The following is a 27,946-nucleotide window of genomic DNA, read 5'->3' as shown; positions in this document are numbered from 1 at the left end:
AGATCAATATAATGATCATAAACAGAAATATACTAGTTCCTGTTTAATATAGTGTCCCCAAAAATGCAGTGTTAGCAGGATCGGCCCTGTTCGCTGCCAGCAGTAGCGTTTAGCCCCTTTGTACCAATTGATTGTGGGCCAAAACAATTTATACGCACAATGCATCGCCGCCCACCCAATTTCAGATCTTGCCAGACAATTTGCATGGAAATCTATCACGGTTTCTGAACTTAAATCTTGTTTGGGCCTAACCCTCAACATGGGCATTACAAAAAAAGAATGAATTGCCATCATATTGGTCCACAGAACCGATTTATCGTATGCCTGTGTTCTGCGCTGTTACATATATGCCCACCTGGGAGCAGCAATGTACTGGTAAGTCGCTGGACTTTAGTGGTTATACCAGGATGATGCAGCTGCAGGCATCATCCTGGTATAGTTTTTTTCAGCTGGCAGTCGGCTTTCATGTAAAAGCAATCCTACTGGCCAATTAGCCACTGAATTGTTTTTACAAGCAGCAGGAAGGGACATTCACCCCCCCCCCACCCTCCACAATTTTCTTGGGCTCTCCTGTCCCACAGGAATATCCAAGAATGCAGCCAGCAGATCTGCTGGCTGACCATAGGGCTGATCAGAGACCAGAATGGCTCTGATCATCTCTATAGCCTAAGAAATCGAAAGCTACGAGCATTTCATCACTTCAGTGTCACAGGATATAAACAGTTCTATTTGTAAATGCTGAGATCAGATGATGCAAGGGATATCTAGAGTCTATTAGACCCAGTCAGAGGGGATATTTACATTCCCTGTGATAGCAATAAAAGTGATTTAAAAAAAAAAAGGGACAGTGTAAGGATAATTAAAAAAATCAAAATGACTAAAAAGAAAAAAAAAACACTGTTGCCCCCCCCCCCCAGCGCACGCACCTGTGTGCGCAAGCGTTGACCCTGTGCCGGTATGTAAACAGCGGTTGCACCATGCATGTGAGGTATTTCCGCGAATGTCAGATCAAGGGCAGTAATTCTAGCACTAGACCTCCTGTGTAAATATAAATTAATGACCTGTGAAGGCTTGTTGCCATTGCACTGGCATGCGCAATTTTAAAGCATGTCATGTTTGGTATCTATTTACTTGGTGTAACATCCTCTTTTATATTTTATCAAACAATTGGGTAATACATTGTGTTTTTGTGCATTAAAACTCTAAAAAGTGTATTTTTTCCAAAAGATTAGCATTTGAAAAATTACTGCGCAAATACTGTGTGACGTAAAAAAATTACTTTTTTTTATTTAAATCTTTTATTGAACTTTTTCTTTTCTATTACAAAAACACAACAAAGTATAAGTTACATCCATAAGTTATGCGATCCAACTCCCCCCACCCCCACTCCCATCTCCTCCGAACCCCCTTCCAATTTACCCCTTTCTTCCCTTCTCTTTACAACTTTCCTTTCTATAACTATGATCTTTCTCCTCGATCCTTCTTTCTCCCTTTTTTTTTTACTTCCTTTTTTTTCTTTCCCCTTCTTTTCCCTTTCGTCACTATTCTTTCTTTCCTTCCAACCTTTCTTTTCCCTTCTCCTATTTCTGCTACTGCCTTACAAAGCATTACTTTTATTCTCCTACTATAAGTCCAGTCCCTGGGCCTCCCACTGCTTCCTTACATTTTCCAGATGCCTTAAAATCAGACCATCTTCCCCATTCCTTTCTAAATGTACCCATACAACTTTCATCTATATGATATAACTCCTTCATCTTATTTATATATTCCACACTGTCTAACCAGTCCCTCATTGTTGGAGGCTCCTGTACTTGCCAGAACATAGGAATAAGCCCCTTGGCTGCACTAATTAGATGGTATAATAAACTGTTTTTATACTGATTCTTCTGTCCTGTAAAACAAACACACCTACAAGTCCTTCTGTATAGTTCTCCCCAATATCTTTTGTGTGAACTGGATTACATCTTGCCAAAACCCTTGTATTTTTGGATATTCCCGCCACATATGTGCCATTGTTCCCTTAGATCCACATCCCCTCCAACATAATGTTGGAACTTCTGCTCATTGTTTATGTACAACACTCGGTGTCAAATACGGGAGGGAGGGAACGTGGGAGAGTTTGGCTGGGAGGAAGGTCCATGAGGTGGGTAGTCTATACCGTGTTCCCTTTAAATAAGAAAGAGAGCAGAAATATTAGACAGCTATGGGCCTGATTAACGTAATGACATACAATGTAAAAGGTTTAAATTCTCCCACTAAAAGACATAAGATACTCAGGGAAGCTCATCATCTCTCCGCAGTCGTAGTGTTCTTACAAAAGACACATTTATCATTTGATACTAATGTTAAATTATACTCAAGATACAACCCAACTTGGTATTATGTGGACTCACCAATAAGGAGGGCTAAAGGAGTAGCGATCGAGTTCTCAAAAAAACGTACGTTTTGATGTGGAGGAGAGATTGGTGGACCCAGAGGGACGGTTTCTATGTTTAAGAGGGAAAATGGGGCAAAGTTATACATTGGTTAATATCTGTTGCCCAAATCAAAATCCAGAAGTATTTCTGTATGGAGTGTTGGGGAAAATTACGGAGTTTGAGAGGGGGACTCTGTTCCTGGCAGGAGATTTAACTTTTTGTCTTGATCCATGGATGGATATGTCTTCGATTGCTCAGAGAGGAGGAGGTAAAAAATTAAGATAGTTGAAAAAGAGGTTACATCAATGTCAGCTAATGGATGTATGGAGGGTGAAACACCCCAGAGAAAGAGACTATACCTTCTTCTCCCTGGTGCATAGATCGTACTCACGGTTGGACTATATTATGATCGAGCATAGACAATTGGATTCATTGATTAAATCTAATATAGAAGTCATGTCTATCTCAGATCATGCTCCTGTCACGGCTAGATTAAAGGTAGGATGAGCAGGGGATAAAAGGGCAACATGGAGACTAAATTAGATGTTTATACAAGACTCTGAAGTAGAGAGGAGGTTGAGAGAGGAAATAGAGCATTTTTTTCTGTTGAATGACACTGAGGAAGTCTCGGCGGCCACCATTTGGGAAGCACACAAGGTATATCTGAGGGGAATTTTGATAGCCGCAGGAAGTACAAAAAGAAAGATCGAGAGGGAAAAATAAAGGAGGTGACGGAGGTGTTATATAGTTTAGAACAGGCACACAAAAAGAGACAGGATACAGAGGTCCATTCGAAGATCTTAAAAGAGAAGCGTTAAAAGACCTACTGGAATAGGAATCGAGGAAGATCTTTAATAGTCTCAAAGGAAAGATATCAGTGGGGAAATAAGGCTGAAAAATATTTGATGAAAAGGCTTAACGAGGAGAAATAAAAAAATTATATTGAAAAAATTAAAGATGAAAAAGAACTGGTATACTCCACCACTGATATCGCTGAAACATTGCAAAAATTTTATAGTAGGTTGTATGATGAAAAACCTAGGAACCCAAAAGCTCCAGAGGAAGAAAAAAATGGGAAACGGCAGGAATTTTTAAAGGCAGCAGACCTGCCAAAAATACCAAAAAAAAAACTAATAGCATTAGAACAAGCGATCTCCCAGGAGGAAATTAAAACGGCGCTGAAGAATACAGTGAAGGAAATAAGTATTTGATCCCCTGCTGATTTTGAATGCCCACTCACAAAGAAATGATCAGTCTACAAATGTAATGTTAGGTGTATTGTAACACTGAGAGACAGAGTAGCAACAAAAAATTCAAAAGAAATGCATGTCTAACAAATGATGAACTGATTTGCATGTTCATGAGGGAAATAAGTATTTGATCCCCTTCACTAAACATGAGTTAGTACTTGGTGGCAAATCCCTTGTTGGCAATCACAGAGGTCAGACGTTTCCTGTAGTTGGCCACCAGGTTTGCACACATCTCAGGAGGGATTTTGGCCCACTCCTCTTGGCAGATCCTCTCCAAGTCTTTAAGGTTTGATGGCTGACCTTTGGCAACTCAAACTTTCAGCTTCCTCCACAGATTTTCAATCGGATTAAGGTCTGGTGACTGGCTAGGCCACTCCAGGACCTTAATGTGCTTCTTCTTGAGCCACAACTTTGTTGCCTTGGCCGTGTGTTTTGGGTCATTATCATGCTGGAACACCCATCCACGACTCATTTTCAATGCCCTGGCTGAGGGAAGAAGGTTCTCACCCAAGATTTGACGGTACATTGCCCCATCCATCGTCCCTTTGATGTGGTACAGTTGTCCTGTCCCCTTAGCAGAAGAACACCCCCAAAGCAGAATGTTTCCACCACCATGTTTGACAGTTGGGATGGTGTTCTTGGGGTGATAGGCAGCATTCCTCCTCCTCCAAACACTGCGAGTTGAGTTGATGCCAAATAGCTTGATTTTGGTCTTATCTGATCACAACACTTTCAACCAGTCCTCCTCTGCATCATTCAAATGTTCAGTGGCAAAGTTCAGACGGGCCTGGACATGTGCTTTCTTGAGCAGAGGGACCTTGCGGCCACTGCAGGATTTCAATCCTTGTCGGCGTAGTGTGTTAACAATTGTTTTCTTGGTGACTGTGGTCCCAGCTGCCTGGAGATCATTGCCAAGATCCTCACGTGTAGTTCTAGGATGATTCCTCATTGTTTTCATGAACATTGACACTCTATGAGGTGAGATCTTGCATGGTGCACCACACCTAGGGAGACTGCCAGTTGTTTTGCATTTCTTCCATTTGTAAATGATTGCACTAACTGTTGTCACCTTCTCACCATACTGCTTGGCGATAGTTTAGTAGCCCAGTACAGCCTTGTGTAGGTCTACAATCTTGTCCCTGACATCCTTGGACAGCTCTTTGGTCTTTGCCATGGTGGAGAGCTTGGAATCTGATTGTTTGCTTGCTCCTGTGGACAGGTGTCTTTTATACAGGTAACAAAATGAGATTAGCAGCACTCCCTTTAAGAGACTGCTTCTAATCTCAGCTTGTTACCTGTATGACAGACACCTGGTAGCCATAAATCCTGCTGAATGATAGGGGATCAAATACTTATTTCCCTCATGAACATGCAAATCAATGCATAATTTGTTAGACATGCATTTCTTTTGAATTTTTTGTTGCTATTCTGTCTGTGTTACAATACACCTACAATTCCATTTTTAGACTGATCATTTCTTTGTGAATGGGCAAACATTCAAAATCAGCAGGGGATCAAATGCTTATTTCCTTCACTGTATAACAGGAGTGAAAAGACCAGGACCTGATGGGTATACAGTTGGATATAAAAAGACATTTGGAGCAGAATTGCTGAAAGCGTTTATAACGAATATCCTAAAAGAAGGAAAGGATAGTTCACAATGCGCTAGCTATAGACCTATATCATTACTAAACACAGATACAAAACTGAGTGCAAAGGTTCTAGCCACGAGGTTAAAAGAGCTGATGCTGGAATGGATACATTTGGATCAGGGGGGTTTTGTCCCGGGAAGGGGGGGACAATGGCCTGAGAACATTGCTTCTTTTACAGAAAGCAAAGAGAGAAAAGTTACCAACAATTCTATTGTCGATCGATCCCTAGAAAGCTTTTGACAGGGTAGACTGGGGGTTTATGATAAATACTCTAGAGGCCTTGGGAATAGAGACCAAGATGATAAGTTGAATAAAGGAGCTCTATAATGTTATTTAGTAAATTAACTTGTGAGCCACTGGAGTCAATATATAAATAAGTGTATTAGGTCGCTGGTTTCCTTGCCCACCCTCATATAATGTGCGCTAAATGGAAAATAATAAATGGTTACCGCGCTCTAATATTATCATACCAATAAAAAGTGCATAGTACATGTGCAAATTCAATACTGTGTTGTATAAAGGTTCTAGCTACTCATGAATTGCATCACCTTAAATTGTGATCATACAAAGTGCCACCAAATGTGAAATACCCATATATGTATACAAAAATATAATGAATATATAAATAAATCCAATTGCAGTATATAAATAAATAAGAATAAAAAATTATATATGAATTAAATTCATAAAGTCCAATGTGCAGCAGTGCAAAAATTGTGAATAAGGTCCAACAGAAAATAAGATAAGCAATATACTCTCCTTCCAAGTAGCTTGTGGTTATGTAGCTGGGATCCTGCAGCTTCTCTATGAGCCTGTATAAATATAAGGGTTTCTCCCTCCTTGAACAACTCCTTACTCCAATTCTCTATAAATCCTCGTATGACCCATGAAATAAAGGAAATGAAAATATGGTGCCTTATCCAAGAGGTATAAAAACAGCCTTTAATGTGCTCCCATATTGCACTCACATTATTCTGATAAAAATGCGCTTGTGATAACAATAAACCGCTGCATGCGGTGAGGATCAGCCTCGTGGGTATGTTGACACACACCGTCAGTACTCGCCGTATTGATGGTCAGATGCGTGGTGACATCACTGCCCCTCCCCAACGCGTTTCGCCACAGGGAAAAATTTAAATTTGAATTTAATTTATATATAATTTTTTATTCTTATTTATTTATATTGATTATATATTGCAATTGGATTTATTTATATATTCATTATATTTTTATATCCATATTTGGGTATTTCACATTTGGTGGCACTTTGTGTGAGCTCTATAATGGTTCATCTGCGGAAGTGAAGGTAAATGGGTTCCTCTCAATGTCTTTTAAGATGTACAATGGCACAAGGCAGGGATGCCCCTTATCCCCGTTACTATTTGTAATATCCCTGGAACCTTTGTTGGTGATGGTAAGGAAGAGTGTAGATATAAGAGGCATTAACCTCCCTAGCGGTATGATTATTTCAGATTTTTGGTGCTGAAAGCGGCACCATTATTTTGCATGGAAATATGTAGTTTTTTTATTGTAGGCTGTAATTTTTAGGAATAACTCACTGAAATCTGTCCGAATAAGAGTCTATTAAACATCCCGGGTATGATAAAATTTGAAACACAAAATCATAAATTATAATTTAATAAATAATCATAAAAAATAATAATATAATAATAATACATTTAATTCAATAATATAATCAAACCGAAAACACTGAAATTTGAAATAGAGCGCCAAGTTCATACATTGCTGAGCAAAGTCGCGAAATCGTTTTCAGTGTCTGATGACGAATTTCCCCACTAATCATTATCACTCAATTCTGCAAGTGATTTACTATCGCTGTTCTCTAGCTGATCTAAACCCGCTTTTGACCTAAAGGGACACTTTTTGGACGCCATGGACGTTTCTCAGTTTCCAGGCAGAAAGAACAGACAAAATGCAGACAGGGGACAGGACAAACCACTAGGGACAATATGTATGTGAAATGGGTTGAAACAGCAATGTTTTACTATGAAAAATTTGTTTTGAAAAAAATGAAATTTTTTTAAATTTGCAAATTTCCCGCCGGCGCCCGTACGTCCCGATGTCACAGGGACCGGAACACAGAAGCCGGATGCCGGTATCGGCCGGAGGAGATGGCCGGGGACGCTGCAGGGGACACATCGCGAGAGCCAAGGACAAGGTAAGCTCTGCAGGGACTCCCTATGCAGCGCCGCATGGTAAGCCCAAGTGTAGCTTGGGGTTACCGCTTTTGGTACTGACATTTTACCCCGAGCTACACTCGGGAATACCGCCAGGGAGGTTAAGATAGGTGAGACAGAGCATAAGGTAGCGGCATATGCTGATGATATGTTGTTTTACATTGTGAATCTCAGGTTAACTTTGCCTAACCTAATGGGACTACTAAAAGAGTACGGAGAGCTCTCAAACTTGAAAATGAACCCCTCAAAGTCAGAGATCTTGAACATCAATGTTTCAAAGAATGTGATGCAGACTTTACAAAAAGACTTCCCATTTTCATGGAGGGAGAAGGAATTAGGTTACCTAGGCGTAAGGTTGACTCCTTCTATAAATAATATATATAGGGTAAACTATATCCCATTAATAAAAAATTTCAACACCCATCGTTTTATTCTCTAGGGCCTCTGCTTTAAAAAAATATATAATGTTTGGGGGTTCAAAGTAACTTTCTAGCAAACAAAAAGTGTCAGAAAAGGCTTGGTCTTCAAGAGTGGGTGATGTGTGGCATAAGCTAATGTTGACCCTGAAATGCCAGTATAGTAGAAGTGACCCCTCCAAATGACCCCTTTTTGGAAAGTAGACACTCCAAGGTATTTGCTAAGAGGCATGGAGAGTATTTTGCAGATCTCATTTGTTGCCACATGTTTTTGGAAAAAGAAGAAAGAAAACAAACATTTTTTTTTTTCTTAACATTTTTCCTTTTTCAAAACCCTGTGACAAAAATGATATCTGTAAAATATTCACCATGCCCCTTATCAAATTCCTTGGGGTGTCTACTTTCCAAAAAGGGGTCAATTGGGGGGCATGATGTTTGTACTATCCTGTCCTGGCATTTTAGAGCCTCCGAAACTGTGATAGGTAGTGGGGAAGTGATATGACGAAATATGCCTTTTGAAAGCCTGGAGGTGGTCATTGGATTGGGGGGGCCTGTATGTAGCTAGGCTGCCAAAAATGTCTCTCACATGTGGTATCCCCTTACTCAGGAGAAGTAGAAGAATGTGTTATGGGGTGTTTTCACATATACCCATGGCATGCAGGAGCAATATATCATTAAAGTGATAACTTTGGGGGAGCACATGCGCGGCCGGCTCCTAAGATGACAGAGCTCCAAGGCCACCTCCATAACACCGCAACTTTCCATCGCGACAAGCGGAACACTAACATCCTGAACCGGGGGATACAAACCCCCTCACCCTCCGGAAACATGCCTCAGCGTCGTAAGTCTCCAGCACAGCCGCAGAGACTTACAGACTTCTACCCGGCCTGGGACCCTAGAATCCAAGTTGACGCCAGCGCCATATCGTGGGAGATCCATCCCTGCAGCAAATCAATCAGCATACACACCAGATCCCAGGCTCCTGGTTCCACTATACGACAAGGATCCGGGCGAGTCATTTCCACCTCTCTCACCCACTTCCCGCAGTCCAGCAAATTCGAGGCTCAGGATTGAGGGCCCTGTTAATGCCACCACACATTTTCCAGATACCTCTTATACTCCTACACTATTATTACAATCCACCATTGCCTGCTTCTGACTAACCTGTCTCTAAATTGGCCATGAAAAATATGCTTCTTTCATTAAGGCAGACTCTGCAGAACGATATTACAAACGTGATCACTCCAATATCAAACGCTATTTTTGACCATACCAAATGTCTACAGCATATAGAGTGCAAAACGACTGACATGTTTATGGTGCAAATACTGTGGTAGACGCTCACGCAGACCAAGGGGATTAAATCCTACAACTAAAAAACAAAATAGCTGATCTAGAAGACCGCTCTAGAAGAAATGACATTCAATTTTGTGGCATTCCAGAGATGATCACTACTTACTTACAACAATTAATGAAGCATCTCATACTATCACTGGGCCCATTAGAAGCAGCACTCGACAGGGCACACAGAATCCCTAAACCTTCCTTTTTACCAGTTTCAATCCCCAGAGATGTGCTCGTCAGGGTCCATTTTTACCACATGAAAGAAAAGCTAATGACAGCGGCAAGAAATCCGTCAACCTTTCCCGCCTCTCATGCAGGTGTCAAATTATATGCGGACTTATCCAAGGCGACACTTCTCAATAGAAAAAAGCTACTATTACTAAATCCTTACGGAACCATAGTACCAATGGGGTTTCCCCACCAAAGTTCTCATAAAGAATCGGGGCAAATCCTTCATAGTCCAGAACCTGGAGGAAGGCATTGATCTCCTTAAAGAGTGGAACATACTACCTGCTGAAGACCACCAACAAAGCTCATAACAACACCACCAAATGGAGGGTGATTGGACCTAAGTAAGAAATATTAATAGATGGTCCCCTGACCATTACTATATCACACATGTTGCTGTAAGGCCTTGCTTCACTTTTGATGTCTCTTTGTTTGTCTCATTTGTTATGTTACGACATGCTAATGTCCTCATGGTTGCTACATTGCCCCTGGATGACAGTAGTCACGTTGGCTACCCATGTTCCTTGCATTTTTTGCAAGATTTTTATACACACTTTTTTCCCCAAAGTTATAGTTTGCTTCTACCAGTCACCCATACTCCACACTTAAGCTACACCCTTGGCAAGTTTTTCTGCATCACCTGCCTGTGAATAACCTACTCTACAATGCTTCCTACCGATATGCCAGATGCTATTTGCTGCTTGCCCAACTTTTTGAATCACACCATCTCATAAGTATGACAAAACGTACGATTCCAATTCAACAGTTCATCCAGTGCCACCTTCCGCACCTTTATGTACTTAACATATGCTTAACATAATATCTCTCAATGTAAGGGGCCTGAACTCCCCCTATAAAAGATCATCCCTAACCTAAGAAATCCATTCTCTCCACGCAGATATTATCGTTATCCAAGAGACTCACGTTGCCCTTCTAAGACGCCTATCTTCCAAATCAAGAACTTTACTACAAGATACTTGGCTTCTCACCATAAAAAAAACAACGGAGTCATGACCGCAATCAAAGACTCAATTAACTTCCACTTTACCTATGAATATGTGGACCCTCAAGGCCATTTCCACATCTTAGTATGCCTTATTAACGACATTCCCTATGCACTTCTCAATGTATACGGTCCGAACTCTAATCAAATCTAGTTTTGCAAACACCTGCTCACCAAAACCAGTCCTGTCAGAAAAGGCTACCTGATTATAGGTGGGGACTTCAGTATAGTGGGAAACATACAACTAGATTTATCCTCTGGCAAAAGACCCCAGAACCATAGCCTAAACCAATTTCTTCATACTAACGACCTTTAAGACATCTGGAGATGTAAACACGGCTCAGAAAGGGATTACTCTTCTCCCCATCACAACGTTCGTACTCAAGAATAGACTTTTTACTTAAAGACAAATGGATGCTACAATGCATCTCTTACTCAGCAATCAGGACTATAATGTGGTCAGACCACGCACCAATTATCATCTCCATGGGCCCTTCTAACAGACCGTCGAATCCCAAACCCTGGAGACATAACTCCTCCATACTATCAGACCCTGCCCATAAGAAAGTCATCAGGGATGCACACAACCTTTTTTTTTTACACCAACGACACGCCAGACATCTCGATACAAGTCTTATGAGCTACATACAAAGCATTCATGAGAGGTATTATTATTAAGTTAAATGCTCAAATAAATACCCGCAGGAGGCATCAGATAGAGTAGGTACTAGCCTCTATTAAAATCAAAGAGGATCTAAACAAGTCCAACTCTTCCTCTTTACTGGATGAAAGAGAGAAACATCGCTCTCTTTTACTATACCAATATGACCTTAACTTAAAAAAAAAAAATGAAGGCCAAGTTCTACTCTCTAATTAATAAGGCAGGATCCCTGTTAGCTAGATCGATTAAGCAACAACGCCTTAAGACCAAAATTCAGACGATTCGATCACCAAAATCCAACTCTGCGGTCTCTAATCCACTAGATATAGCTAATGCTTTTGCAGATTTCTACCAGTCCCTTTATAACCTCAAAGATGATCAGGAGACCCCACAACCATCCCACGAAGGTATACAAGCTTTCTTAAACTCCTTTCTTTCGATTAAACTCCCAGTCCTTTCTCCAACTCAATTACAGAATATCTCAGAACCATTTCATACTACAGAAATTGAATCGGTAATCCGTACCTTACCCCGTTAACAAATCCCCAGGTGGTGATGGCTACACAAATAAATACTATAAACAATTTTCCAATATTATCGCCACATATTTAGCTAACCTCTTCAATTCTGCTGCCTCCTCTGGTCATATGCCAAAAGAAATGTTGCAATCTACTATCACGACTATTCCGAAACCAGGTAAGAACCCTCAAATAGTACAAAATTACAGACCTATATCTCTCAATAATACTGACATGAAACTATATGCTAAAATATTAGCTTGCAGATTGCTTCCTCTCATCCCATTCCTAATACACCCAGATCAGGTGGGGTTTGTGCCAGGCTGTCAGGCCCCTGACGCCACAAGGCGCTTAGTCTCCTTAATTCATGATTTACAAGACCACCGAACGCCTTCTCTGTTGTTATCGTTCGACGCAGAGAAGGTGTTCGATCGAATCCATTGGGGATTTATGCGAGCTGTACTAAAAAAAACTTGGTATTGTAGGTTGGATACAAACGGCCATTATGTCGTTCTATTTCTCTCCCTCGGCTAGAGTACTCACAGATGGTATACTCCCAAGACTGACATTACAAATGGTACCCGATAGGGATGTCCATTATCCCCAATAATATTTGCCTTATTGAACCCCTGGCCGCGAAAATCCAAGAAGACCCACTCTCCATGGGCATCAAATATCATGGTACTGAACATAAAATTAGTCTGTTTGCTGATGATATTATTCTAATGATTACTAACCCTACCCATTCTTTACATAGGATTAGAGAAATCTCATACACTGAAATATCTTACTATAAACTCAACGAAAACAAGTCCTTAATCCTAAACTTGTATACAGAACCCAACATCTTCTTTCCAAACAATTCCCTTTTATATGGGCTGAACACTCCATTCCTTATCTAGGAATCAATCTCTCTGCCTCAACATCATAGCTTTATGACCTGAATCACAAAAAGTATTTCTACACTCTCTCCCTCAAGAACTCCACTCTTTTCGAACATGGATTATCTAAATTGGGGCGTATAGCCGCTTTAAAAATGTTAATTTTACCCAAACTGCGTTATATCTTCAGGACTCTTCCCTTAACCGTTCCCATGCAATTATTTCAAACAGCACAAAGACAACTCTCACTGTTCATTTGGGAATCAAAACGACCTAGATGCGCCAATAATTTACTAATTCGCCCTTACCACAGGAGGAGCTAGCCTCCCACATCTACTCACTTACTATGTAGCCGCACTACTTGATCAGATCTATTACTGGTGGCACTCAACCAGGGAAAAAACTTGGACTAACATGGAACTTCAACTGTTCCACCCTACCACACTGCACACTCTTCTTCTTTTGTGTTCTATCAATGCTAGCTGCTCCCCACACACACACCTGTATTAAAGCCTCCCTAGAAACCTGGTCAACCCTCTTCCCAACTTCCAAATCTATATCCACTCCCCTTGTGTCCTCCATAATCTAATTCCTGACATCAATTTAATTAACTGGGAAACCACAGATATTCATTCCTTATCTGACCTATATATAGAACAAAGGTTGGCTTCCTTTCAACATCTCCAAAACAAATTCTCATTACCCTCAAATGAGAGATTTAACTACCTCAGAATTACACATTGTCTAAAAAGTGAAAAAATCACCAGCAACATAACAGTACCATTACAAGTGTTTCTTTTCCTCGACAAAGCCAAATACCCAGGCAAAGGGATATCATTATTTTACTCTCTCCTTATAGAGTCAATATTCAATTTCAAGATGTCATCTCTGAAAAATTGGGAATTCTTCCTGCCTCTACCAATCTCAGAGCAGATGTGGGAGTAAGGCCTTTAAAACGACCTACAAAGCTTCCCACTGGGAATCGTATCTTAAATTATTGCATCAATGGTATCTGACCCCAGTTCATCTATCCAAATTGTACCCGACCTGCTCTTCACAGTGCTGGAGGCACTGCAGAGAGATAGGTTCTCTCATCCACATAATTTGGTCTTGTAAATTAATTACATCATTTTGGAATAGTGTATTTAAACTGATTTCTGAAATAACCGGCAATATAGTGAGAACGGAACCAGCATTAGCCTTATTTCATATCGGTCTGAACAGGTTCCCTCTGGAAGCACGTACCATTATCATCCACATTCTCTATGCAGCAAAGAATAATATTACCAGACTATGGAAATTGATTGTATCACCATCTATTTCCAGAGTGATCCATGATCTGAATACCTAATGTGAAATGGAAGAGATTTTCACTAAGGCACTTCTCTAACCCAAGATTTTGTAGCTCCTGGGCTTTATGGTCACACAATTCTAGATGTACAGTGCAAGTTTGATAGTTTTCAACACTTGGAGTAAAAATTTGAAGTTTCCATGACTGGTTCTAGTTCATTTTGTTAATTTCTCTGACCCTTGCTTCTTTCCCCTTTCCCCACCTTCCTTCCCACCCCTACTTTTTATGGTTCCCAGTGTACATGAGACAGTGAACACCAAACTCCCCCCTTCTACCTGCCCTCTTTATCAGACCAGAACAGTATAGATCTAATATCTAATGCCTTATATACCTGTACAACTGTGAACCTATTTCTCTCTTGTTATGTAACTTGTAAAATTCAATAAAAACAAGTTGAATATAAAATGACAACTTTGTGGCAAGAGATGAAATGTTACATGGACTCAACATGCCTCTTGCCTCAAAATCCTTGGGGTATCTACTTTCCAAGGAGGGGCCATTTGGGGGGGTTGTACTTCTCTAGCATTTTAGCACCTCAAAAAATGTGATAGGCAGTCAGAAAGTACATGTATTCAGATTTTTTTTTACCAAAGACATGTAGCAGAATACATTTGATCCTAAATTTACGACTGAGTTTATTGGATATTTGTTTTAACCAAAAGTGAAACATATCAAATTTTTTTTATTATTTTTCAAACTTTTCGGGTTTTTTTTTTGTTTATAGCGCAAAAAGTAAAAAACGCAGAGGTGATCAAATACCACCAAGAGAAAGCTCTATTTGTGTGAAAAACAGACATAAATTTTGTTTGGGTGCAGCATTGCATGCTCAATTACCAGTTGAAATAGCGCAGTGCCGAACAGCAAAAAATGGCCTGGTCAGGAAGGGGGGTAAATCCTCTGGAGGGCGGTGGTTAAAGCACTAGATCAATGCTTTTTTTCATCTAATGCTTTACATTGTAGAGGAGAGATGTGAGGTCTTATTGACCCCATATCTCTCCATAAAGAGGACCTGTCACTAATTATTTCTATCCCAAGGGATGCATGATTCATTTAAAAAAAATTTTTTTAAAGGCACAGTGTAAAAAAATAAATAAATTGTAAAAATTTTACGTGCCCCTGTCCCACTGTGCTTGCACGTAGTAGTGAACACATATGTGGGAGTGGCCTACATATGTAAACGGTGTTAAAACCACACATGTGAGGTATCGCCACGAACGTCAGAGCAAGAGCAATAATTGTAGCCCTAGAACTCCTCTGTAACATTACACTGGTAACCTGTTGAAATTTTTAAATCCTCACCCATGGAGATTTTTAAGTACCGAGCGTGCGCAATTTTAAAGCATGACATCTATTTACTCAGTGTAACATCATCTTTCATATTTTACCATAAATTTGGGTATATATTGTGTTTTGTTTGTTTGTTTTTAATCATTAAAGTGTATTTTTTTCCCAAAAAATTGTATTTGAAAAATATATTAATTTTTACAAACTGTCCATTTCGGGTTCAGTTTTTTGGCCAAGTGCATCCTGTATTTTCGGTTTCGGAACCAGAATTTTCATTTCGGTGCACCACTAATTAGAACACATTTTTCTTTCAATATTAAAGGCAATTGAAAAAAATAACAAACATATTCTTGCCTGTGCTGTTTGATGGTTTTGCACAGAGCAGCCCTGATCCTCTTCTTCTCGGGTTCCCCGCGGATGCTTCTATCCCCTTCTTCTTGTTAAGTGCGGACAAAAAAAAGGGTCCTGCACTATTTTGGTGCGGATGCGGTGTGATCTGAGCCATACAAAATGTATGGCTCAAATTGCACTGCACAGAAATCGCATGTGATTTTCACAGGAATGCGGTGCGGTTCCTATGCGAATTACATGCGATGTGCCGCACCGCATCAGTGTGAACATGGGGTAATGTGTGAGTTTGACAAGAGGTGCTGCTTGTTAAACTATGTACCCTGAGTTATAAATGCAGCGGATGCAAAGCATCATGAGCACAGCATCTGAACAGCCCCGTTCGGGTGGACTGCCACCTGTTTTTACAACCCCCCTGCCTGAAACTTGCCTTTTTCATGAGCAGTTGTACCTATTATTCCTAGCATTAGATCTGTTTTCTGTAAGTGTATGTACTTGCAGACCTTCGCAGGTACAAAATGAATTTTGAGAAGAACGAAGTTCGGCCCTCCACAACTGTCCCAGTTTCGTGTGTGGCACCTTTAGATAATAATTCCTCACCCCTGCAATAGATCATATTAATTTAATTTTTACTGATGTCTTCCCCCTTTAGGTCTATTTGGAGAAAATACCATCTTTGTCTTGCTGACTTTTGCCTTTCGAGTGTTTAACTGCTTCATGGTGCAGACCAGCTTTGTTCCGGATGAATACTGGCAATCCCTGGAAGTTGCTCATAATATGACTTTTAAATATCCTTTATTGTACTAACCGTGTGCTTTATCAATGGCTAAAGTCAGGTTTTTTTTACCAGCAATGAATGCATTTTACTGTATTATTATTATTATTATTATACAGTATTTATATGGCGCCAACGGTTTGCTCAGCGCTGTACATTATAATGGAAGACAGTACAGTAACAATACAATACACGAGGGGTTCGAGGGCCCTGCTCCTTGGAGCTTACAATCTAGGAGGGAGGAAAGAGTGGTACAGGAGGAAATAGCTGTGGGGGATGGAGTGGTGGGAAGAGCGGAGGAGATCAGCAAATTAGGTGAGGGCGGGGTAGGCTTCTCTGAAGAGATGGGTTTTCAGGGTGCACCTGAAGGTGAGGAGGGAAGGTGACAGTCTGATGGATTGGCGTAGTGAGTTCCAGAGGATAGGGGAAGCCCTGGAGACGGGCATGGGAGGAGGAGACCAGGGAACTGGAGAGAAGGAGGTCTTGTGAGGAGCGGAGAGTGCGTTTTGGGTGGTAGATGGATATCAGGTCAGTGATGTAGTTTGGGGCAGTGTCATGAACAGCTTTGTACGTTAATTTTAATATTTTGAATTTTATGTGTTGGGCAATCGGAAGCCAGTGGAAAGATTGGCAGGGGGGGTGGCGGATACGGAGCGGTTGGTAAGATGGATGAGTCTGGTTGCAGAATTCCGGATAGACTGAAGCGGGGATAGCTTGTGTTGGGGTAGGCTGGCAAGGAGGAAGTTACAGTAGTCAAGTCGGAAGATGATAAAGGAGTGAACGAGTTGCTTTATAGTTTCTGGAGTTAGGAACGTGCGTATTGTGGAGATGTTTCGAAGGTGGAGTCTGCATGAATTTGTCAGTGATTGGATCTGGGGCTGGAAAGACAGATTGGAGTCTAGAATGACACCTAGTACTCTGGCTTGCGTGGTGGGGCTGATGGTGGCGTTGTGGAGAGGTCGGGGGGGGCGGGCTGGTGGGAAAACTAGGAGCTCGGTTTTGGCAAGGTTTAATTGTAACAGAACTTTGTATTTAAGAAGAAAATGCTTGCAGTTAGAGTCTTTTGGTAGAACAGAGCACTGAAGTCTCTCTCAAACTATTTGACATCTGATGCGTCTGAGAGTGTCAGATGCCTGTGTCCCCACCCAAATTTTTTTTTTTCTCCAACCCCTCTGTCATTGCAGGACTCAGTAGTGACATTAAGATTGGAGGATGGAACCATGTCACAAGTTGGGGGGAATATACAGGCATCTGACAGAAGAGTTTGATGGGTGCTGCGTGCTAGACACAAACAGAGGTAAAAGGAAGGATCTGCCAGAGAGGTGACTATTAGTCCTCATGCACACTGGGTGTTTTTATAGCTGCTGTGGTAAACACAGAAAAATGCAGTAAAACACAGCAAACCAGCATTTTTGGACATTTTTGAGCAAAAATTTTTTTTGTGTGTGAAAAAATGCTAAAAAAATGTGAGCGTGGAAAAACGCTGCTAAACACTTATGCAAACATGCTAAAAAATGTGGAAGAACTCGCATTTTTAACATGACTTTATACAGCTAACACTACTGGCGTTTTTAAAATGCCCAGTGTGCATGAGGACTAATAGCTCTTTTACTGCCAGTGAGTGTCGTTTTGATTTCTTTGGAGACCTGATAGAATTTATTTAACTACTTGCTGTCCGGGGCAAATTTTTAATCTTTCACACATGTTAAACATTTTCTGCTATAAAAATGCTTAAACTCCCCAAACATTATATATTTTTCCAAAACTGAGGCCCTGAAGAATAAAATGGTGGTTGTTACAATATTTTTTGTCACATGATATTTGTGCAGCCATTTACCAACAAGCCCCTGTGTGACAGTTTTGGAATGGTTAGCCAATACAAGTGAAGGGATAGATACTGCATTGTGACCAAGCCCCAGTGGGTGGAGTAAAATGTATCAGAAGGCACAGCCAGAATGGCAGCAGAGGCCATTCCTTAACATTGGACTCCTGGGGTCAATTGAGCAGCGTGCATCCTTTGTCTTCCCTGCTCTCCAATGCAGATAATCAAGCACAGATTGCACTTGGGTAGCTGCTTCCTTGGCTGTATCAGCAAGGGAATGACAGCTCTAAATCTGGAAGTGATTAAAACATTTTCTCTTCCGGGATCATTAGTCACAGATAAGATCAGGTAATGGATAACAACACAATGCAGAATTATGACAGGGAGGGGCATAGAGGGTCCACTAATAATGAATGAACACTCTCAATGCAATGTGCAGCACAAGTGTCGATGCACTGAGTTTGCATGTTGTTTTTGTGGTTGCATGGGATTCGTTCAGATATTCCTATGTCCTCCAGAGACACGCTGTTAGGTCAAGTGGCTCTGTGACTTATGTGAATGTTTAATATCTAATGAACTAAGGTACTGTGTGTCAACGTGGGCTCAGAATAAAAAGTACCACATCCTATAATTATAGAAGAATATGTGCAGAAACAAAGAACATGGACTTTTGAGGTCAATGGATATTTAAAAAAAAAAATGGCCATGCACAAGCGCAGAGATACCTGTATGAAGAGGCAATTCAGTAACTGTAAAATAATTTTTTTACCATATTTTTAAATTTATATTATTAAAAATGTATATTTTGTTATACAAAATCTGTGGGTAACTCAAAAGTCAGTTTTCTTTGTTTCTGTACACATTCAATGTAATATATAGCTTGGTAAATTGTCCGCACTTTATTAACACCTGTAGTAAATAAATATTCAGTGTATTGCATTTTTCTTTACATCATAATAATCACAATGAATATTATTATTTCACTTTAACAATAGTAATTATGGCTATTTAACATGGGAATGGAATGAAGGTCTGAGGGGTTTTACATACCCACTGCTGTTTGCCTCTGTGTATAAAGTTTTGGACTGGATTGGCAAGGATGATGTCTTCTTTCTGGTATGTATATTTAGTTCTCTTACAGTTCAGATTGATAAGTATCTGATTTGGTACCTTGTAAATTAAATGGTTTGTAGTTTAGGGAATCCCAATGGGGAATCTGCAGAATAATTTCAAGCTGGCAACTCATTGACTTCACCCTTGTGTTCAAAGGATATCTTTTGTGATTGTTAAAGGCTAAGTTCACCTTTTTGGAAAAACAAAATGCCCATATTTATGCAGGTAAAAATATGCATTTATTATATTCATTCACAGGAGCCTGAAGAGCATTGCACCCGAGATCATTGGATCATGGGTGCAGTGTCAACCTCCTGCCTGCAGCTCTGTTGCCTGTACCTCTGTACAGGCTTTCTGTTATAGAGCTGTAGGCAGTGTGTATGGACTATCGGCACACTTGTGGTCCATTGAAAACTACAAGGCACTTGCTGCTGTGCAGACAGGTCTAGTTTTCTCATGCAAAAATTCCTGTGAATGAGTGACATGACTTCTGTTTTCAAAATGTGACAGAGCTGGGGTGGTATTAAGGGGGGTTTGCAGATCTGGAACACCCTAAATATGGGTGTAACGTGTAACATGCTCCAGGAGTTGAATTAATAACCAAAATATGGTTATGTTACTATCCAAGTGCAGGTGGTTTTATAGAGTGCAGGGCATATGTTATGTTTAGGTACCTTAACAATGAGCTCATTAGTTTTTTCTTAAACTGGCTATAAACTGTTTGACTTTTTCCTGCTAGCTAGGTCTACATTTGAGTAGCGTAAGACCCTGCAGGCACCACTCCATTCAGCAAAAATTGATTGTTCAGTTGACGTTTGTTATCCTCTAAGGATCCTTTAAGAAAATTGTCAGCCAAACAGTGCCTACATCAAAATAAATGCAGCCGCTGTTCGGGTATTTTAACAGCTGGTGGTGCTGGCTGTCAATGAGCAAAAGCATGGCTGGGGGTATTTGTCCATCTGCAGTGGTGGCTAAACCAAGAAATCTATCCATGTATGTCCAGCTTCACTTAGATATTTCTTGGTGAATATCTGTTGCTTGCATTAATCTAAATCTAAACTTAGATTTATTTTGTTTTTAAAGAAAAATGGGGTGTACTTCATGAGAAAATACGTCACCTGTTTAAATTGTAAATCCAGGCAACTCTATAAAAACTAATTTTGTCAAGTTATTCATTTATTAAAAACATTAATTGCTTCTAGTAAATTGGTTTCAGATCTATATTAACATCATAAAATCCACTGCACAGCAAGAACGACTAGGAGAGAAATGTTTTGCTCTAAGAGGTGGCATTATATAACAGTATTTGTACTTTAACGTCTTTGAAGGCAGATATTTAGTCAGTTTACAGGAAGAGACTAAAGGTGTTTGAAAACTGAAAAAAAAAAAAAAATACCCTGTGAAGAGAGCCAATGATTACCAGTAGTGTACTGTCATAGCGGCAGGCAGGTGGAACAACAGAGGGAACTGGGTAACTGACTCTTCTGGAAATGTGTGGTATTCTAAAAATTTTTCATACAGCATTGCTCTTCAGAAATGCAAAGACTGAATGTATTGTTGGTTGAACAGGTGAGTATTAAATTATGGTAAGTATGATACAATTTTCCGATTTCCTGATGCCAACATGGCAGCATACATGTGATAAATAACTAGCTAAACAGGGAGGGCTAAACTGTATAATCAAACTGCATTATAATGAACATGGAAGCCTACACTACCATTCTGTCATTGACATATAAACCCCCGGATCTTCCTTGTAGCACCTGAGGCAGGTGCACTGTGGTAACTAGCCTGCTGCTTTGCAAAAATCTTCATAGACACTTTGCCCCGGATGTAGAGATAGACCTGGCTGAATAAGCCTCTACCACTTCTGGAGGCTCTTGCCTGGTTGCACTATGTTTTCAGGATGATCTTGACACTCCAAGATGACAAGGTTTACTGCAGCTTCCTCCTCTGAATTTGCCTGATGGAAACACGAACAGCCTCTCAGAGGATTTAAACTAGGGAGTAACGTGAAGGTAGGCATCTTAGATACCTGGTACATTCAGCTTGTGTAGGTTAGGTACCATCTGTGCCAGAAAGGATGGGATCTCCAATTTGTAAGGTGAAAACTGAAGCCACCTGGGGACAAACGTGCTCGAGGGGCACAGGCTCCAACTTGTTCAGAAGAAAGAAAATGTAGGACTCTGTAGCTTGAAGCACTTGCTGTTCCAAAACTCTGCCCCCTGAAGTTATCGGGGGACACTGCTTAGAGTGATATCCTACTGAAGACTCCTTTTTATTGGTGCATACAGAGACCTGGCAAGGAAATCCAGTGCCAGAATAAAATCTCACAGGGGAAATGTTTTTCCTCCTCAGGGCAAAGTCTCAGGACCAACCTCCTGAAACGCTCCCCTGGCAGCTCACACGCTCATATTCCCTGATGAAGCTGAAATGGCTGAAATTTGAGCCCTTACAGAACTAGGCTGAACCCCAAATCCAGATCGGTGTGAGGAAATTATAGCAACTGGGCAACCACTGGGTTGCTAGGATCAAAATCCTGCTCAGCTGAAAAGACTGTGAACTTGTTCCAGGCTTCGGAGTAAATGGCATTTGTTTGCATACTTCCTGAAACCCTGCAGGATTTACCACTGAAAGAGGATGGCCCTAATCCTTCAATCCTTCCCTCTCAATTTCCAATCCATCCAGGACCAGGTATTGTGGAAACACTGGTAGCTGAAATGCTTGGTCCAGACTCCAGTTCCATGGCTAGGGTATGACCCAGACCTGCAGGCTAATCGGGCATGTGTGTTACCACAGTGAGACTCTCAGACAACAGTCCCTCCTGAAACTTCAATACCAAAGACAGTAGAGAAAAGCCATTTGCTAGGCAACTATTCCTTGGCTTAGTAAGCGTCCACTTCCTCCACCAACGGGTGAGGGTAGCATGAGAAGCACCTTGTGAAAGGATGGTGATGCAAACAGGATCAACCGAGAGAGGCCCCATACTTGAATGACATGGGCAAGTTCTTTTCGATTAAAGACCTATTTATTGGGAACCAAAAACAACTGGCGCCACAGCCCCTTTTGGCATCCTGGCAACCCGCAGCCTCTGAAGATTACATTTGGTCATGGACATGATAGCTCCACTTCCATTGGAACCTGCTGTTGAGTTTCCTTCATTTCTAAATGCATGACACTGCTGCTGTGTTAACATCATGCGGAATAACCAGTCAAGCCTGAATGCAAGGTGACAGTGCACATAGTAAGGTGGCGATCCGCCCTGTAGCACAGGCATCAAAGGTGACAATAGTCCCAGATAATGAAACTACTATACAGGATCTAGTGATCCCCTGTCACACCCATAACCAAAGACTCCTGCACATCTGAGGAGAAGCACTTTGAATCAGCTCAAGTGCCGACTTCTGTATTGCAAAAAGGAAATTATTTGGAATGTGCAGAGAATCCAGTGTGACCAGGGTAGCATAGGGATGCAAGACATCATCAATTCCAGGAAACCCCAGAATTTGGAAGCTTGACAAAACTGCCAGAGATACCACTTCTGAAGAGGTTCCCTGCTCCTTGGCCTATTCTGAGAAGGAGCAGAAAAGTACTTACTCGAGCATTGAACTGGGCTTCTGTATTGATGACTAGAGGGGTCTGCTCCCACTGTTTTGACACCTCCAATCCAGCCAAAACTTCTCAGGCTGGCCAGATGAAATTCCCTTTTGAACTACCGTGTTTCCCTGAAAATAAGACACAGTCTTATATTTATTTTTCCTCAAGAAGGCACACTATGGCTTATTTTCAGGGGATGTCTTATTTTTATTAAGTATGGCACGTATGGTAAGTATGGGGAGCAGCAGCTTTACTGGTGTTTGTGGGGGATGAGAGAGACCCACAGACTGTTGCTGGTCAGTGCTGGGGAGCAGCAGCTTTACTGGTGTTTGTGGGGGTTGAGAGAGACCCACAGACTGTTGCTGGTTGGTGCTGGGGGAGAGAGACCCACAGTGCTGAGTAAAACAGCAGGCACAGCTTTACTTCTTCCCCCTGAGGACACACAATACGGTACCTAAAGCAGAGCGTCCTGCTCCTCACTTCACTGAGGAGACTTTCACTTTCTATGTCTTCACTGTCTCCCTCTAGGAATCAGCTTGCAGCATGCACAGAATGACCGGGAGCCGACCTTGTTGATGGGGCTGCCCGTAACCTCTCCGTTCACCTCCGAGATAGCAGCTGTCATAATGGGGGAGATGAGAAGGTCTGCCCGTCCATCACTATGTCTTATATTCGGGGTATGGCTTATTTTCGGGGAAACACGGTAGTAGGTGATCTGGGCTCTGGGCCAACAGTAGAATACCATCCAAGTAATGATGGATGCAAAGCACCCCATTTCCTCAGAGGGACTACACAGAGATTAGGACCTTCGCAAAGGTAATCTGTGAGGTGGAGAGCCATGAAGTAAGGTATATAAACTGGAATTGTCAATCCCCCACTGAGACTCAGTTTCTTTAAACTTAACACCAGTTGAATATTCTGTCTTCTTCGTACAGACAGAAGAGAATAAAGTCTGCGAGGGAGGACTTAGAATCCATGCCCTTTGCAGTCATATTATTTATGTACTGAAAGAGGACATCCACTTCTTGAGCAGAAAATGTTACTCTGGTCTGGATGAAGAATAATTCTAGAGTGTGATGTCTGAACCACCAAAAGTTACCGAATTCCACCATAGAAGGCATTCACGGATCCCAAAAATGGGCTTTACCATCTGTGCGCCGAATCAGCTACACTAGCCTGGGGGGGGGGGGGGGTCCTCTCAATAATTGACCATGGCTGTTCTTTCTTCAAAAAGGTGCCTTTGCACACTCTTCCACCAGCTCTTGAAGTTTCTCATTCTGGCGAAATAGTCTTGAGTCTTGAAATGTAAAGTGGGTGAAATTAGCCTAGAGAACTCACCTGAGCCTTGACCTCCTAAGAAGAGGAAGGCCAAACTAACCATTGACAGCTCTTGAAATAGTGCTTAGCATAGGGATGCTGAATGGTATACAGAGCTGCCTGTCAATCATGAGCATTTGCTTGATTGCATGTGCAGATAACATAGCCGCTCTTCTGAAAAGTGATCCTACGTAGTCGCTTTTCATAGGGCATTTAACATTTAGTTTAGTATTGTCCATCTCTTTGCAGTGGAGTGCAGTGCTGTAATGTGTGTTACTGCAATGCATGTTAAGTGCGTTAGCATGTGGCCGTGTCATTATCTTCAACACAGGGGTGGCGTTTTCCTCCTGGGTAGGGTATCATTTTGCAGCTGCTTACTAATGAAAAACTTCATACCACTATTGCCACTCCTCTTGAAACAACCACTTCACCCTTCCATTAATTAGGGAGAGTGGAAGGCTGTGCCTTGAAAACGTGAAGTACAGTGGATAAAAAAAAGTCTACACACCCCTGTTAAAATGTCAGGTTTCTGTGATGTAAAAAAATGGGACAAAGATAAATAATTTCAGAACTTTTTCCACCTTTAATGTGACCTATAAACTGCAACTCAGTTGAACAACACACTAAAATCTTTTAGGTGGAGAGAAGTAAAAATAAAAATCTAAAGTAATGGTTGCATAAGTGTGCTCACCCTTAAACTAATCCTTTCTTGAAGCCCCTTTTGATGTGATTCCAGCACTCAGTCTTTTTGGGTATGATCGGATTCAGGTCTGGGCTCTGTCTGGGTCATTCCAAAACTTTAATCTTCTGTGAAAGCCATTCCTTTGTTCATTTGGATGTATGCTTACGGTCATTGTCATGCTGAAAGATGAAGTTCCTCTTCATGTTCAGCTTTCTAGCAGAAGCCTGAAGGTTTTGTGCCAATATTGACTGCTGTTTGGAACTGTTCATAATTCCCTCTATCTTGAGTAAGGTCCCAGTTACAGCTGGAGAAAAACAGCCCCAAAGCATGATGCTGCCACCACCCTGCTTCACTGAGGGTATGGTGTTCTTTTGATGATGTGCAATGTTGTTTTTGCGCAAAACAGATCTTTTGGAATTATGGCCAAAAAGTGCAACCTTGGTTTCATCAGACCATAACACATTTTTCCCACATGCTTTTGGGAGACTTCAGATGTGTTTTTGCAAAATTTAGCCGGGCTCGGATATTTTTCTTCATAAGAAAAGGTTTCCGTCTTGCCACTCTACCCCATAGCCCAGACATATGAAGAATACGGGAGATTGTTGTCACATGTACCATACAGCCAGTACTTGCCAGATATTCTTGCAGCTCCTTAAATGTTGCTGTAGGCCTTTTGGCAGCCTCCTAGACCAGTTTTCTTCTCATCTTTTCATCAGTTTTTGAGGGACGTCCAGGCACTGTTGTGCCATATTCTCTACACTTGATGATGACTGTCTTCACTGTGTTCCATGCTATATCTAATGCCTTGGAAATTCTTTTGTACCCTTCTCCTGACTGATACCTTTTAACAATGAGATCCCTCTGATGCTTTGAAAGCTCTCTGCGGACCATGGCTTTTGCAAATCCACCTTGCACCTGTGTGAGCCTGGACATGCCTTAACAAAGATGGTTGCCACAAGAGGCCCTCTGCACAGTGTATGAGTGGATTCCATAGCCAGCCATGAGACTGCAAACAGCCAAAAACGCCGGACCGGATTATGTACACACGCAGGCAACAAGTGAAAGAAAAACTGCTGACAAAGGAAAAATGACAAAATCTAATAACAGTAGAGGCAAAGGAGGAAGACAAAAAGGGATAGCTCTAATCTGTGGGAGATAAGAAAAAGGCAGAACTAACTCCAGCACCATGATTCTGCTCAGGTGTGCAGAGAAACACATGTAGCTTGGACTGCAGCAAACAAACACCAGCTCAGGTGCAGCACATGAGGTTCTGATATCTCTGGTTAGAGAACTCCTCAGCCCCAAAAGACAACCAGAAGGGGCTCCCCACCTTGTTGGTGCATTTAGAAACCTAAAATGCAGGACTGTGCCTAAGAGAGGCTGAACCCAGGTGGACTTCGACTCAGTCGGCAGGTAGGGACTTCTCACAACATCACGGTCTTGCAGGTGTAGGTCTTGAGGACAAAAAGGAGAATGGGGGAGGTTGCTCTCAGGCAGAATTTTATAGATACACAAAGGTCCTGTGGGTGGATATAGGGGCGGAGATATATCACGTGTGCTGCCATGTTGGCGATTTTAGAATGACTTTTATTGGCAGTCTCCTGGTTTTTTTTTCTTTCTTTTTTTTTTTGGCTGAATCGGGCAACAATCTGATGTTTAATAAGGATACAAGAACACATTAGGAACATCAAACAAAAGAGGTAAAATTAATCACAATCTTCCCAAACATTTTTTATTACATCACAACAGCGATCCATCAGGATTAAAATGTTGGGGTATTGAAAAATATAAAGCACACTGGAGGGGTAGTAACAAAATCCGGACCCTCAGTTGGAAAGAATTCAAGTGGATTTTTCAGTTACAAACCTTGACACCGCAAGGGTTAAATGTCGATTTTGACATTGATTGCTTTACAGAAAATTTTTAGTCTATAGTATAGGTAAGTGGTTATTAAGTATCATTTATAGTCTATGAGCTATATAACATATTGTATAGAGCTGGACGCATATATGAGTATCAATATGGAGTATATTATTTCTTATTTATTGCTAGATCAGTGGTCGGTTAACATCACCATTAGATATTTATGTTTTTTCCCATACACAAGAGCTAGGATGAGGCAACGGTTCTTATTATATCTATTATACTGGGGTTTAAGCTATGTGTTGATACGTTTTACATGAATATACCATACAAAGTGAGGCTTTATTGAGCCTAATAGACAACAAGTAGTTAGAGAGAAGACATATGATATACTGTGGGGTATTCTTCATTTATAGGGGTTTATGTTAAATGAGTGGTATCCTTATCAGGATGTATGGTTTGTAAACACCGCAAATATTTATGTAGTTGGAACTAAACTAAAGAAATATGGCCATTGTATTGTCTGCAACTTCAAAAAAAAAAAATGGCATCCGTTAAGGCATATTACAATCAGGGAATTGGGCAGTAATTTGGTTGTAACCAGACCAAAGGAAAATGGCCGCTGTAGTGATAGGATGGACAGTCAGGCTACAAAAAAATGTCACCCGCTAGCAGATGCTTTCTAATTAATCAATGAACAACATAGTGTATATATAGGTGGCAGTACGTCCAATAGCCATCACCTGAGGAAGTCACATAGCGCATAGGGTGGGCCGATGACGTCAAGCTGCAAAACCAGAAGTTTTTACGAGCCGCCATCTTGTAATTTCCTTGAATGCATTGGATTTAATATTTTACTGTGGTGTTGCAGCAGGACATAAAGGAGGCGAGATCATCTGCAGCAGAGTGAAGAGGAGAGTGGAGCTAGCAATACATTATACCTACCTGGGTTAAAGGGAAAAGGGCTATTTGACCTATGCAATTTGGATCATAGAAGGAGGTGAAGGTATAACTGAATGTCTCTGGTGGAGGAGCACATCTAAGAATATATGTGGACACAAGGAAAAAGAAGCACCTGTCTGGCACAAAGTTTTGGTTTTTTTTTTTTTATACATATGCATGGATAATATCACATATGAAGAATTATACGTCGTGGTCATTATTACATTCACAAGTGTTTAATTTATATGTTTTTTGATGCACTTAGTAGATTGCGTACAGTATAT

The 27,946-nt window shown here is 41.1% G+C and overlaps 1 protein-coding gene across 1 annotated transcript in view; it reads left to right on the top strand.

The window, feature by feature from the left end:
- PIGB (phosphatidylinositol glycan anchor biosynthesis class B) overlaps positions 1 to 27,946 on the top strand; it is a 64,164-nt gene that overhangs the window by 2,145 nt on the left and 34,073 nt on the right. Inside the window, exons 2-3 of the mRNA XM_089652919.1 lie at positions 16,204 to 16,339; positions 19,147 to 19,264. Of these exons, the coding sequence (XP_089509045.1) occupies positions 16,204 to 16,339; positions 19,147 to 19,264 (254 nt within the window). The remainder of the gene's footprint in view (positions 1 to 16,203; positions 16,340 to 19,146; positions 19,265 to 27,946) is intronic.

The sequence above is a fragment of the Staurois parvus genome, unplaced genomic scaffold, assembly GCF_062004578.1.
Source record: "Staurois parvus isolate SC_StPar_1 unplaced genomic scaffold, SC_StPar_1.0 ptg000696l, whole genome shotgun sequence".
In the NCBI taxonomy this organism is placed as follows: Eukaryota; Metazoa; Chordata; class Amphibia; order Anura; family Ranidae; genus Staurois; species Staurois parvus.
Note: the sequence above shows the minus strand (reverse complement) of the source record. Positions and strands in the feature narration are given on the sequence as shown.